This window comes from Nelumbo nucifera, chromosome 5 (assembly GCF_055504915.1).
Source record: "Nelumbo nucifera cultivar China Antique chromosome 5, China Antique-T2T, whole genome shotgun sequence".
NCBI classification, from domain to species: Eukaryota; Viridiplantae; Streptophyta; class Magnoliopsida; order Proteales; family Nelumbonaceae; genus Nelumbo; species Nelumbo nucifera.
Genome location: NC_142653.1, coordinates 43,562,226 through 43,576,856, shown reverse-complemented (window position 1 = coordinate 43,576,856; position 14,631 = coordinate 43,562,226). Strand labels below are relative to the sequence as shown.

The following is a 14,631-nucleotide window of genomic DNA, read 5'->3' as shown; positions in this document are numbered from 1 at the left end:
AGGTGTCTCCCGGGGACAGTCGATGATGACTCGATCGAGAAGGAGCGGATCTTCTTGCAACAATTCCTTTAGTGATTCGACGCTGCCTTTCAGAGAGGCCTCATGAAGCCTGCTCTCCTCCATTCCCTTCATCTCTCGCTCTCTCTCTATCTGCCCATCATGTCATGGCTTTGTGCTCAATTTTCTTGAAGAAGAGTCAACTCAAAAGATTTTTTAACAAAACAATGAAACATCCTTCACTGTTGAGTTGACGCGGAGGGATTTAACGCTCAAATTCTTCGGTAGAGATTAAGATCAAAATGTTAAATTAAGGGTCTAAAGGCTGATGACGACTGCTCACTTGCTGCATCTGTCAAATTCTTCTATATTTGAACGCTTGTTTTTTTCCTTCTTGGTATACATTTCATTCATTGGTCAAATGTGGATCATGGAAGGCTTCTTTATTGCGCTAGTTGTCAGGAAGAATGTGATAAATGGTAATCAAGAAAAGCAGAAGCATAAGAAACCTTCAAAAACTACCAGAACTAAAATCCCGTTCAAGAATGGATCATGGACCTTCCTTCACCAACGCAGAGGCTGAAGAAACTCCTTGCGTCCGAGAAAGAACGTTAAAAACAAGAAGAGAACTTCGACACACCCTTACTTTTCACTAGGATGTCTCAAATCATGTTGTATCCTCCGGTTACTGGGAGGGGCAGAACTGCACAAACTACTCATTTTGTACGCAGACGGATTCATATCAAATGATTTGTAACGCCACCTGACCTTTGAGGAAGTCTTTTGTTACGTCGAATCAATAGAACTTTCACTGTGAAGAAACTCATCGTATGGTTTGCATTAAGAAAATCTATCTCGTCTGCATTCCCAGTTTCCTAGTTTTGTGCCACAAGGAACGATCAAAATGAGTTCAAATCTTGACGTGCGGGTGCTACATTTCAATCGACACAGCCTTTGGTCAGCTGGCACTCGCCAACAGTCAACATTTGCTGTAATTTTTCCGTTTCTCAGGCAATCAAATTAGGGAAAAACAGAAATAGAAGACGACTGGACTTATCATTTGTAGAGATTGCCGAAAAAGCACAAGGACTTTTCATTAGTAGATATATAAATCTTGATACAGATCTATCAAAAAAACACGTAAATCTTATATGGCATACGCATAGACGACTACTACAGGGCTATGGGTGTCATCGTCTGGGTCGCAATCCGGTAACGACCATATATACCCAACCCAATTTAGTAAGAACGAAACAGCCATGAAAACACTGAAGCAAATACTAAATCCCACGACCTCGGCCAACATTACTCTTATACGATGAAACTACGACTTCCTTCCATTTGCTCACCTAGGCGATTTTAACTTCGATGGTCTTGGGCTTCTTTGGCTCCGGCGGAGGCAGCTTGTTAACGGTGACAGTGAGCACGCCGTCCTGATAGACAGCAGAAATGGCATCGGTGTTGGCATTTTCTGGTAATACGATCTTCCTCATGAATTTGCCAACCCTCTTCTCCATCCTGACATACTTGACCCCTTCTTTCTCCTCTTCCCTCTTGCGTTCTCCGCTGATGAGGAGCACATTGCCATCCTCCACCTGAACCTTGATGTCTCCGGATTTAAGCCCAGGCATGTCGACGATGAACGCATAGGAGTTGGGGTATTCCTTCACGTCTGCCGGAGTCGAAGCCATGGCCTTGGCGTCGCGAACATAGGTCCTCGTCGGAGCGTTGAACGACTTGTCAGCCTCCTCAGACACGTCGAGCATGTGCTGCAGAGTCGAAAACAGAGGGCTGTCGAAACCCATAATCCTCAAATCCATTTCCTTTGCTTCTACTTTCTTGACGGGAGAATTTATCAGAAACTGGGAGGTATTTAGAGGTAGCTTTCGTCTAACTTTTCTGCGAAGTGTTGCAATGTGATAGAAAGAGGGAAGTATGTTAATTTATAGGAGGAGACAAGAAGAGAGGGTGAGCGGAACGAGAAGTTTATGGAGGGAGTAATGCCGTGTTTCTGGATGAAAATGGAAGTTTCCGGAGGGAGTAACGCTTGGCTTCAAGAAGTTTCTGACTGTTGCCTCTTCTAAGCATAGAAGGTTCTAACAGTTTCTCTCTGTTTCTTTAGTAATTGTCTTTTGTCGTTAAGAATATCTTGTGAAGGCAATGTGCCAAACTGGTTTCTTCTTCACATTGGTCTTTTATCTCGTTTTTTTTTTAAATATTAGCCGGGACCCGTGCGATGCACGGGAAAATCTGAAAGATTTAATAATTTTATTTTTTATTTAATATTGATTTATAAAAAATAATTATTTTTAATTGAATATGAACAAGTATTTTTTAATAAATTTAGTTTTATTAATAATTTATAGTAATTTTAATAATTTTTTTTATTATTTTTAAATAAAATTTTAATTAACTTTAAATAAATAAAAATAATTATAAAAGCTAATATTTTTATTAATTCACTAATAATTAACAATTATATAGGAATGACAATGGGATGGGTTCAAGGCAGGGCACCCCATCCCTTTTCCTGCCCCATAGTCAAGACACTCTACCCCTTCCTGCCCTGTCCCCAGTGTCACGTGGGTTCAAGGCAAGGTAACTACTCCTCAATGTCGGGCGAGTTCAAGGGCAAGGCACCCCACTCCTCATCAAGGATGAAAAATCCTCCAATTTAGGTAACCACTCAATGTCGGGCAAGTTCAGGGGCAAGGCACCCCACTCCTCATCAAGGATGAAGAATCCTCGAATTTTCCTGCCTTGTCCCCAGTATTGGGCAGGTTCAAGTAGAGGTGTAAATTAGGTCGTGTTGGGTTGGCATGACACGGCCCACATCTGGCCCGCACAAAGTGCGAGTCGTGTCATGTTGGTCCATGAGGCGTCTTGGGTTGTGCCTCCCTCTGGGATAATTTGAGGGCTCAATTCGGCACGACCCAAGGCCCGAGCCCGTGCCGTGCCGCGGGTCGGGCTTGTCCATGGGCCGGGCCTTGGGCCAGGCCATGCCGCACACCAAGCCAAGCTCAAGGTAAGGCACCCACTCCCTGTCCAAGGTTTTTAAAATTGGACCAAATAGGGAATTGTTCTTGGGTTCGACTGTTCAGTCCAAACGGATGACCTGGTCTGACAAAAAAAATTAGAAAAATAAAAAAAAGGCCAAAAACTGTTGTCTGGGTTGACAATTCGACTACCTAGATCAGTGGCTCGCTAACCAAATAAACAATTTTTGGACAAAAATCGGTTTTGAGGTGAAACGGTGTTCGGATCCCAATTTTTCCGGTCTAACCATCTGGTTTGATCTCATTTTGAAAACACTGTCCCCGCTAACCCAATATTCAATTTGATGATGGAAATGATCAAAATGATATATTGAGTATCAACCACATGGTAAGTTTCTAAAAGTACACTAAATTGTCTTTAACATTTATAAATGTAATTTTATGAAAATTTTGGAAAATTTATTGTACTTGTGTAATTCTGAAAATTTATTCAAATTTATTTAAATTTCTATTAAATAATTTATTTTCTTTTTAAATGGTTTACTTACATAATTATACTAATTTATCTTATAACTTTAATATAAACTAACCAATAATTTCCTTTTTCCATTATTATACTAATTTATCTTAATTATTTGTGTAATTATTTGTTCAAATTATAGTTTTCCATTTCCCATAGTCATTTATCTTTAATAATTTGCAATGAAAATTACATAATTTTTTAATGGTTTTCCAAAATCTATCAAATGTAATAAATTTTCCTAAAATTTCCAAAATATTCTAATAATTTTCAATAATTATTTAATGCATTTTAAATAAACTTTCAAAAACTTTATATCTTTTAATTTCAAAAATGTTATTTTACGAAAATGTAGTTTTATGAAAATTTTTGAAAATTTTATAACATTAACTATGGGGATTTATTGAAAAATTTTTAAATTGTTATTGAATATATATTTTTAAATTGTTATTGAATATATATATTATTGAAAATTTTATAACATTTGTGTAACTATGGGGATTTATCTTTTATTTTTCAATGTAAATTAATTAATAATTTCATAACATTATAATATTTTGTTCCTCCATTTGTATTTGGTTATTAATTACAATAATAACAATAACTAAAATTTTATACTTTTTGATAATTATTAAATCTAATTCTCAATTTTATAGAAATTAGTTAAAGAGTTTTCAATTTCTATAAAATGTTGTTAATGAGTTAATTAAGAACAATATTTACTAATTTTTGGTAATTTACTAACCATACTAATAAGAATATTTAATTTTTGATAATTTACTAACCGTATTTATTAACTTTTGGTAATAGCACTATTTAATATTCATTTAATATGGGTGGGATTAAATATTAACCATATTTAACTATTTATTAATTAATATGAATATTTTTAAGTGAGGGAAAGTGGATATTTTTAATATGCATTTTAGGAATTGATTAGGGAGTGAGGCAACATGATATTTTCCTATTGGTTTAAATGAGATACCTTAGGAGAGAGATTATAGGAATATTTTTAGGTAGTTGGGTGACATGGCTTAATGGGAGTGGTGGGAAGGGGAGAGGAGAGAAAGTCAAAGAAAATACGGAGTGGGGATAATGGAGCAAGAAGAGGAGCAAGGAGAGGCATGGTGATAGGGACCCGTGCAATGCACGGACTTTGTTAAGCGAAAGTTAAACAATAGAAATACATAAAAGGATATAATTATATTATATTTTAACTTTTTAATAAACAATCCGATCAAACTCATCCCAAGTTGGTCGGTTTTCTAGTATTTTAGATCGACTTTGGTTTAATAAATATAAATATATATATATTAATATTTAATAATTTAATTTTTTAATACGGGAAAGCAAGAAAATTTCCATATTTCTTGGTCTAAAATATTTTATAACGTAGATTTAATTTTTGTAAATTTTTAATAATATCATTGCAATTTATGAAATTTAAAGTTAATTTTTAAGTTTAAATCTTTTTAATAAACAAACTAATCCGAAAATAGACCCAAATCGATATAACCCGAGTTGGTGGGTTTTCACTAATGGTCAATTGGTTTCGAATGACAAACTGCAAACTTGACCAAATCGATTTGGTTGGCGAAACAACCTGCAAATAAACTGAAGCAATCATTGAACACTCCTAATTTCAACTAAATTTATAGTCTAATCTCTAATAAATAACAATAGTTTAATCTCCAATAATTATTGAAAATTTATATCAAACGTACACAATCATTGAAAATAAGTTGATAATGAAAATATAATAGATATATAATAAAAATACAATAATTAAAAAAATATAATAAATACTGAAAATATACTAAATTAGTCAATAAATAGTGTAATCTCAAATAATAGTTTAATCTCTAAGAAGTATTAATCTATAAATTATAAAAAATATAATTACTAAAAATAAATTTATAACAAAAATACAATAAATTAAATTTCAAAAGTTAAATAATAGTTGTTTAATCTCCAATAATTATTGATAATTTTCTATTAAATAACAAAATAAAAATAGATTTATAAATAACTATTTAAAGCATATTTATAAAAACAATAAATAATTACTGAAAATAAAATAAATATTAATTATAGTATGTATAAATATATAATGAATATATACTATTACTGTAAAATTATTACTAATAAATATAATTTTGTTGATAGTTATGTTTTATAATTATTAATTGTTATAAGTGAAATTAGTTATTTACAATATTATTTAGTTATTGAAATAATATTCTTATTTAAATTCTTAAAATATTAATTATTTATTGAATTTAGTAATCCATAAAATTATAATTTTACTATTATTACATAATTCGTTATTAATTTTATAAAATATTAAATTATTATTAATATGAATATTATGAATTCTATTATAATTATTTTTATACTTTTAATTTTTTTTTTAATTTTTTTACATAATTTCGTTATTTTAACTATTTAAACTTTTGTCATGTTAAATATTTTGTTATTTAAATATTTAAATAATATGTAAAATATTTAAAATTTTTCATTATTTGAGTTTTATTTATTTTAATGTTATTATGTAATATTAAATATTTTGTTATATTATTTACCTATTTTTAGTGTTTTTTATTTAAGATTTTTAGTTATTGAAATATTTAAATAATGCTTTATTTTTTAATTAGAGGTAGTTTATGAGAGAATCACTCTACTAAATTAGGGATAATTTAAGAGATAAATAGGAGTTTGAGATAATTTAGGAGATAAATTGGAATTAGAGACAATTTGATGAGGTGGGGGAACGTGGTGCCACTTGGCTAAACATTAGAAAAGAAAATCCCTCTTTCTTTACGGTTGTTAGAAATAGTTAAGCATATGTGATTTCCTTAATGGTTTAATGGGTAATTATGTGGAATTAAAAAAATAAAAAATTCAAAAAGAATAGAATATTAGGGAGGGGGGTTTGAAGCAAGGAGAGGTATGGTGACATGGACAGACCAATTTTAATAGATTATTAATATGAATATTATGAATTCTATTATAATTATTTTTCTACTTTTAATATTTTTTAAAATTTATTACATAATTTCGTTATTTTTAACTATTTAAAATTTTGTCATGTTAAATATTTTGTTATTTAAATATTTAAATAATAAATAAAATATTTAAAAATATTCAATATTTGAATTTTATTTATTTTAATGTTATTATGTAATATTTTGTTATATTATTTAGCTATTTTTAATGTTTTTTAAGATTTATAGTTATTGAGATATTTAAATAACGCTTTATTTTTTAATATTAAATTTTTATTATTTGAGTAACATTTAAATTGAATAATTCGTAAAATTATAATTTATATTGTTACTACATAATTTCATGATGAACTTTGTAAAAATATTGAATTATTAAATCTTTTAAGTTTTTTGTGTTTTGAATAAATATTTTAAATTTAGTATATAATTCGTTATATTTACTTTTATTCCATTGATGTGTAGCAGAAATTTGATGGTTTGTAAACCCACATTTAATTCTGACCGTTGTTTGGGTGCAAGCAGGGTAGCTCTGTTCTGTTTTGACTTTTTAGAGCAAAGCATTTCTGTTCATAATTTCGTACTCAGGTGAATTAATTAAGGAAAGGGTTTCTAACAGATAAGGGCAACTTTTTGCCTTGAATATTAATAAAAAGTTATATTTTTATAAAATAATTAAAATAGGGTAACTTTTTTAGAGAAATATTAAAAAAGGGCATTAATACTGCTCATCGTCCTCCTCTGCTGCTCTCTCAAGAGGAAGACGATGGAATGATATTTTTGCCCTGAATAAGGGCCGTGGTTGAAGGTTGTTGTAGCGGTTGAAGGTTTTCTTGCAGAGGTGACACGAAAAATAGGTGTAGCCATGAGTACCCACACCTACAACAATACTGGGTACCCACACCTACAACAATATTTCTGTCTCCCACCATATTGTTTGGTTTCGTGTATGTGAAGCAACTCAAACTATTAGGCAGCCCAATGTGTAAGTGTAACACTATGGTGACGCCATTCCCGTCTTTATTGCCGGCCGTCTCATGATTTTCATCTACCAGTGGTGTGACCAGCCGAAGTAAGCAGCTGAGTAATGGTAGAGGCTCCGGAGAGTTTTGGTTTGTATTATTTGTGTCTGGACAAAGAGCACAAGACTCATTATCCTTGGCAAAAGAATTAGCCACGGGATTTGAGTCATCACACAATCTAAAGAAGACTCCATGTTTAATACTTCAATTTTGATCTGATGTATTTCTATCTACAGTACTCTTTACAGACTACACTTGTCTCGAAATCTTGGCATATATATGTTTGAATAAATTAAAGATGGCAGTGAAAGTACAGAAAAAATTGTAGTGTTGAGTTCTTAAACAAATACAAGATCAATGGCCCACTAGACAATGGATACAAAGCCACTGCCTTCAAACGATTTGGGATTGGTGTAAAATATTTTCTTGGGTGAAAAAAGAAAAGGAAGACAATGAATACAAAGCCAAGGCGATGAATAGTATTAACGCCCTTTTTTTATATTTTTAAAAAATTACCTTATTTTAATGATTTTATAAAGACATTACTTTTTATTGATATTTAAGACAAAAAGTTGCCCTTATCTGTTATAAGCCTTGGGTGATCCAAGAAACCTCGTGGGTTGGGCATCAAAATATAATAACGGGGAAGATTCAGATCATTATATATAAATAAGTAGTCGTAGGAGGTACCTCAATCTGCTTCTTCGCCACGGCCAGTTGAAGGATGGTGTTGCCGTTATGAAAGTCGTCTTTCTGTATTGGTTCCTCACGCTTCAGCAACAGTTTAGGTGCGTCAAAACGATTGTGTTTCACGCAGAGGTGTAGAACGATCTCTTCGCGATCCGTCAGGACTTGACTGGCCTTGGGTTTGACTCCGATTAAGTCGTCGAGGACTGCAACTCGGCCTTTCATGACTGCAAGACGAAGAGGGGTCCTGCCATCTTGATCGGTGGAGAGGCATGTATCGGGATCGACCGATAACAAAACTCATACCAGTTGGAGGTGCCATTTTGCGGATGCCAGGTGAAGGGGCGAATGCCCTTCGGAGTCGATTTCCCGGGCGAGTTCGGGCTTTCGATGCACAACTTCCTTGGCAAAATCGATGTGGCCGAGCCGCCGAGCGTTGCGGCCACGTGCAGAGGTGTCTCCGGGGGGCACTCAATGATGACTCGATCGAGAAGGAGCGGATCTTCTTACAATTCCTTTAGTGATTCGACGCTGCCTTTCAGAGCGGCCTCATGAAGCTTGCTCTCCTCCTTTCCCTTAATCTCTCTCTCTCTAGCTGTCCATCATGTCATGGCTTTGTGCTCAATTTTCTTGAAGAAGAGTCGACTCAAAAGAATTTTGAACAAAACAATGAAACATCCTTCACTGTTGTTGACGCGGAGGGATTTAACGCTCCAATTCTTCGGTAGAGATAAGATCAAAATGTTAAATTAAGGGTCTAAAGCTGATGACGACTGCTCACTTGCTGCATCCGTCAAATTCTTCAATATTTCAACGCTTGTTTTTAGCTTCTTTCCTTCTTGGTATACATTTCATTCATTGGTCAAACGAATCAAGGAGAAATTTCCGAATTAGTACCGTACTTTGGCAATTTTGATTGAGTTAGATTTGTTTGGACATTTTAGTTTTTCATGAAGAGTCAAGAATTTGGAACTTTAATTTTTTGTCAATGTTTAAATGGTTGATAAAGAAAACTAGATGATACTCAAAGGGCATTGTGTCTGTTTTAAGTACCACTTAACTACAGATATTGGATTATCACGTTTTGAAAGTTCAAATACTCAATTGTTGCATTTTAAAGTTCGAGGACCAAAGTGGCATTAGGCTCAAAGTACATGATACCAATCAGGAATTTTCCCTAAAAATAATTTTTAGACGTCCTTTTTTTTCTTTTTTTATTCGGTGCATTCATTGTTAATAACTTCCCCTTTACCCCTCTTCCCCAAAATGATGATTGCGGGATTTGATATCACGTCAACCCTGAACAAACCAGCTAACACATCAACGATCCAACTCTCCATTGACTTCTCTTGGATGGTTTCAAGTCTGAACCAATTTGAGATGGAATAAAAAGTTATAAGGTGAATCCATAAAAGCTGCACTCTTTAGTTAATTAATAGTAAATTCATATTTTAAATGCTTTTTCTTAATTTTTCATGTACTTTTTAGCCCAAATTCAGGCCTTATTACACACAAAGACATAATTAATAGTAAATTCATATTTTAAGTGTTTTTTCTTAATTTTTCATAGCTCTTGCTTTTGAAATTAGTAGAGTAATAATGAGGAAAAGTTCTTAGTTTCTCCTCATCTACAAAAAATGATACAGCGGATCCTGATTGTTAACAAAGGGACTCTTCATGAGAAAAAGGAAAATGGTCCCCTTTTTTAAAAAGTGGGCGTTTAGTAAACCGATAAGCATAGAGTTGGCAACATTTTGTACTTTAAAAACTATTTGAAGCCAATTGCCGCTTTTTTTTTTTTTTTTTCATTAGATGAGAAGGTTTCATATTTGCTTGTTTATTATGGTCATATTCAGTCACATTTTAGGTAACGCTTTAAATAACTCTGATATGGTTATGTATTGTATACGTATGGGTAGACATGCATGCATGGATAGACTAATGCAGAGATACTAAGCTAGTTTGAACCCTATTGTCATTGGATATATTAAATTCAGCTAAGCATATTCTAGTGCTTGCCAACTGCAATTACATATGACGACAACAAGAAGTAGCATTCGTGAAGCCTTTAGATGCAACGCGTGCTAGATACTTTTCAACTTTTTGGTATTTGGCCCTTCAGGCGCATTGATGCCAGAGGAGATAAAGTATGTTGTTAATATCCGGGGAGATCCATTTAGTGTGTAAATTTTGTTTCATATAGCAAAGGTATTTGGGTATTGTGTACACTTTTGTTAAATCCGGACTTCGGGAAATGGCGATTCAATCCCCCTCTTTTGGAAATAACATCCCATTCAGATGTGTATAATTTCTATGTAAAAAAGATAAAAAATACTGTTAGATTTTATTTCCCTCATCCTCAAACCCTCTTATATATATATATATATAATAAACCTAAAGACATCACAATTCCCTTGAGTTTTCTCTGTAAATCACCGGTAGAAAGCTGACCTTTAGCCTCTCTATTGGTTTTGTCCTATAGTGTAAATCAGAGTATGATTTTCACCTTAAAGACTTGCTTCTCTGCTGTAAAATAATGTAGATTCCCAAATGAACCAAAGTGACAATATATATGCACCAATGCTTTACTAAGAAACCCATCAAAAGCTATGGAACGCAAAAACACGTAATAAATCCAAAGACAATTTACCTACAGTGGAGAATCATTAGCATATGCTCAAATACTTGGAATTCATCCCAAAGTATTAACTTTGCCTAGGCTAGAAACAAAGAAAAATTCTCACCACTTTTCCCACTACATCATCTCCAAGTGAAATATGTCTTGAAGGAAAAACATAAATAATAAATAAATAAGTAATTCTACAAAAAAATTAATATAATACTCAAAACAGAAAAAAAATAAAGCAAATGGATAAATTCTTGAGTAACTTGTCAACTAATAAAATATATGGCCAAATATATATTTAGTTGCTTAAAAAACACACATGCAATCAAACTTAATTTTTTTATCCAGAAAACAATAATATAATATTGAGATCGATTGTCTATACTAAATATGTTAATAATCTCAAAGACCTCAAACATGAATTATACAAAATAAACTTAGATGGGGAAAATCACAATTTTGAAATATAAATAAACCACCGAACAAAGCATAAAACCAAAACAACCTATTTGTAACTTCCAATAAAAGCTAAGTAAACTCACACACTGTCATCCTAGACTCATCCTTGAATCATAAAGGAAAAATAAATGAGAAAAACTACAAAAAATAAAAACAAAATAAAAAGATGAATGCCAAATTCAAGTAATAGAGAATCCCAATGTCCAAAAGAACAAAACAGAGCCAATATATTCAAAAACCTCACCAGAATATTAACAAATAGAAAGCTACCATTATAGAAGAGGTCAACACATGAACAGGCAAAATGATGCAGAACAGGAGGACAAGCTCCATCCAAGAAGGCCAAAACCTATTAATAGAGGAGACCGGTGAAACCCCAAAACAAAACCATGAAAAACCACATATTAAGTATTCGGGAAACTCCAAAACAAAAAGTGATTCCAACATTAAGAAACAACCATAAAGCAAAATAGTTCAATACTATTGTTAGTTTTGGCCTTTCCTCACAGCATATAACACCATTGTTGGTATCTCAAAGATCACTTGCAATCTATGATCTTCAATGTATTAATAATCCCAAGTTAACCGACAATACTACAGAGATAAGCATCTTACTTGCAATCTGAGATCTTCAATGTATAATCAACTAAAATATTCGATTACCCATAAAATTGTACACCTGACAAAATAAATAATAACACAAAGAATCTCATAAAGCAAAATAGCAAGAATAGAAACTTTGTCAATTTTAAACAAACTACCATGATGCTTTGACATGTAAACTAGAAAAGCATAAAGTCAATATATTTTTTCATTCCTTTCAAAAGGAATTTAGAAAATCAAAACCCAAAGACAAAGAAAAAAAAAAAAAAACTTGTTGGCATTGATATCGCTTGCATGATTTCTGCCCAAGGAGCTGCCATTGTAAATCTATAATTAATCCCAATTCCCTTCAACACCATCATAAGTATAAGCAAGTAAAGCAACAGATATTGGTCCTATTATCATAGAAAAGAAATTTAAGAGTAGCATATATATTAGGATATAAAACAGAGGCAATTATAGTTGATTAATTTAACAACTTGATATCAATGAGGGAGGAATTCATCATCTAGTTCTCATCTCCTGAGTGTGAAATAGAGGTGCTGTCAATTGATATAGATTATGTATCCTTGACGCTATAAGGCATTCCTATGCCACATGGCAAGGTGCTATCAATTGATACATATTATGTAGAAGTTCATAATAATCAACCTTGTCAGTTGCCACGTAGCTTCCCACCAAACCACAAACATTAACCACTCACTACTATCAAAAAGTCATGTATAGACATCCTATTAAATGGCATTTGGATACTGATGTCGCTTCCCTCTTTACATGCTATGTAAGCTAAATTTTGAATATGCATAACCCCATTCATCAAAGTTTTCCCTATCCATGTGCAATCAACCACCTAATTTTGTATAATGTTAAAACCCATTGCATTTGAATATGCTACATCCCCTCTAATGCTACTCTTCACTCAACTTTTGTATTTCCCTATTAGTTGCATGAATGATATATTATAAGTTGCTACTGATGTCATCAAGCCAGATTGAGAAAGAACTATCTACCCATATTTTGGGTGCTTGAATTTCTAGTGCACATGATTTGGTGTTGTGGACATGATTTTATAAATTTATGTTGATATTGAGCACCTAAACATGGTTGCAATAGTGTATTTTCATATACAAAGTAATAGCTAAAATATTATATTATATTCTGCATTTCTTGAATTCCAAAAATTGTGTAACTCTTGCAACGAAATGTTGGGGTTGACAAATGGAGTGATATTTGTCTCAAAGAGGATCAATGGACTTGGACCCTTAAACACCTTATATAGGAGGAGGTATTTATCTTTTTTTTTTTTTCATTTTTATCAGGGGAAAATGCCCCATTACATGTTTGATTAATAATAAGAAGAGCGGGAGGATGTAAACAAACAAACGAAGTTCCAAAACAATGATAGCATACTGATCCATCCGTTGGAAATTAGCCCTAGTACTCTAAATACCAATCACCTGTTCTTGACTGAATGGATCATCAAAGATGTTTACATCCATTGGAAATTAGCCATATATGTAGCCTTTAGCTAGCAAGATCAGATCTATACTCTAGCAGGTTGGCCCACAAACCCGAGATTGGTATTTTTCTTAGCTATCCAGATCTATACTTTTCGGTAAGTTATTTACCCAGGTAAATATAGTTATCTGGGTAAATTTTTCATGGGAAACACTTATCTGGGTAAGTGCATTTGTCCATGTTCTTTTATTTCTCATGTAAATAAGGCAATGACCATTATAACCATAAAAATCCATTATTAAAAAGGGTATTTTTGTTCCATTCAAATGTTGACAATTTTCTCTCTAGGTGGAAAAGTTATTTACCCACCTAAGAGATAGGTATCGTTCACCGGGTAAGTGATACCCAGGAAAATAAACTTTTCCTGGTCCCCATATAAATCTGTAAAAAGAACATTGGATTCTTGGTCAATGGGAATCAAAATCCCATTGACCAACTTTTATCTCTCTCAAAATCCTAAAAAAGAATGCCCCCTTTAATAAATCTCAAAGCTAGCTTTAAGATTAAACCCACAGTCCATTGGTGTTTTGAATGGTTCCCAATTATTTAGATAAATATGCTTTCTATTTATGGATCAGTCCCACCAAAAATCCCTACATGCAGCCAAGATATCATTGCACACTACTTTGGGCAAATTGTATGTTGCCATTTGATATAGTGGCATGGCCATCAAAGTCGATTTGATAAGAAAAGTTCTCCTTGCATGTGATAGAACCCCAATTTTCCAACCATTCAGCATTCTTTTAATTTAGTCGACAATGAATTACCAAGAGGAAATCCTCTTGTTTGCCTCCAGAAGCGGTCCTCCTAGATAAGACTCTATTTTTAACATGCCCTTCACGTCTAGACAGTCCTTGATGGAGGTTTTGAACTGGTCACAAGTATATTTACTAAAGCAAATAATTTGTCAAAATTAATAATCTATCCTGAGACCAGCAACAGAATTGTTCAAGAATGAGTTTTAAACGTTGAATCTCATTAATATCATCCACACCAATCAACAACAAATCATCAGCATATAGTAAATGGTTCAGTCTTACCCCAGATCTAAACTTGAAACCTTTTAATTGTCCATCCTTGAGAGCATGGGATAACATCCATGAGAGAGTTTCAAGGTAAATGATGAACAATTATGGGGATAACAGGCACCCTTACCTCAATCCTCTCTGTTGAACAAATTAATGGTTTGATGGAGGTGCCA

At 33.0% G+C, this 14,631-nt stretch overlaps 1 protein-coding gene across 1 annotated transcript; it reads right to left on the bottom strand.

Annotated features, from left to right (window-relative positions):
• Positions 1-1,123: 1,123 nt before the first annotated feature.
• LOC104608468 (17.1 kDa class II heat shock protein-like) lies at positions 1,124-1,935 on the bottom strand. The gene has a single exon (XM_010274474.3). It carries the CDS (start codon positions 1,815-1,817, stop codon positions 1,347-1,349), a length of 471 nt encoding a protein of 156 aa, XP_010272776.1. The 5' UTR covers positions 1,818-1,935; the 3' UTR covers positions 1,124-1,346.
• Positions 1,936-14,631: the final 12,696 nt, after the last annotated feature.

Bases quoted from the DNA above. Each gene is read 5' to 3' on its own strand.
- LOC104608468 (XM_010274474.3), bottom strand. From the start codon at position 1,817: ATGGATTTGAGGATTATGGGTTTCGACAGCCCTCTGTTTTCGACTCTG.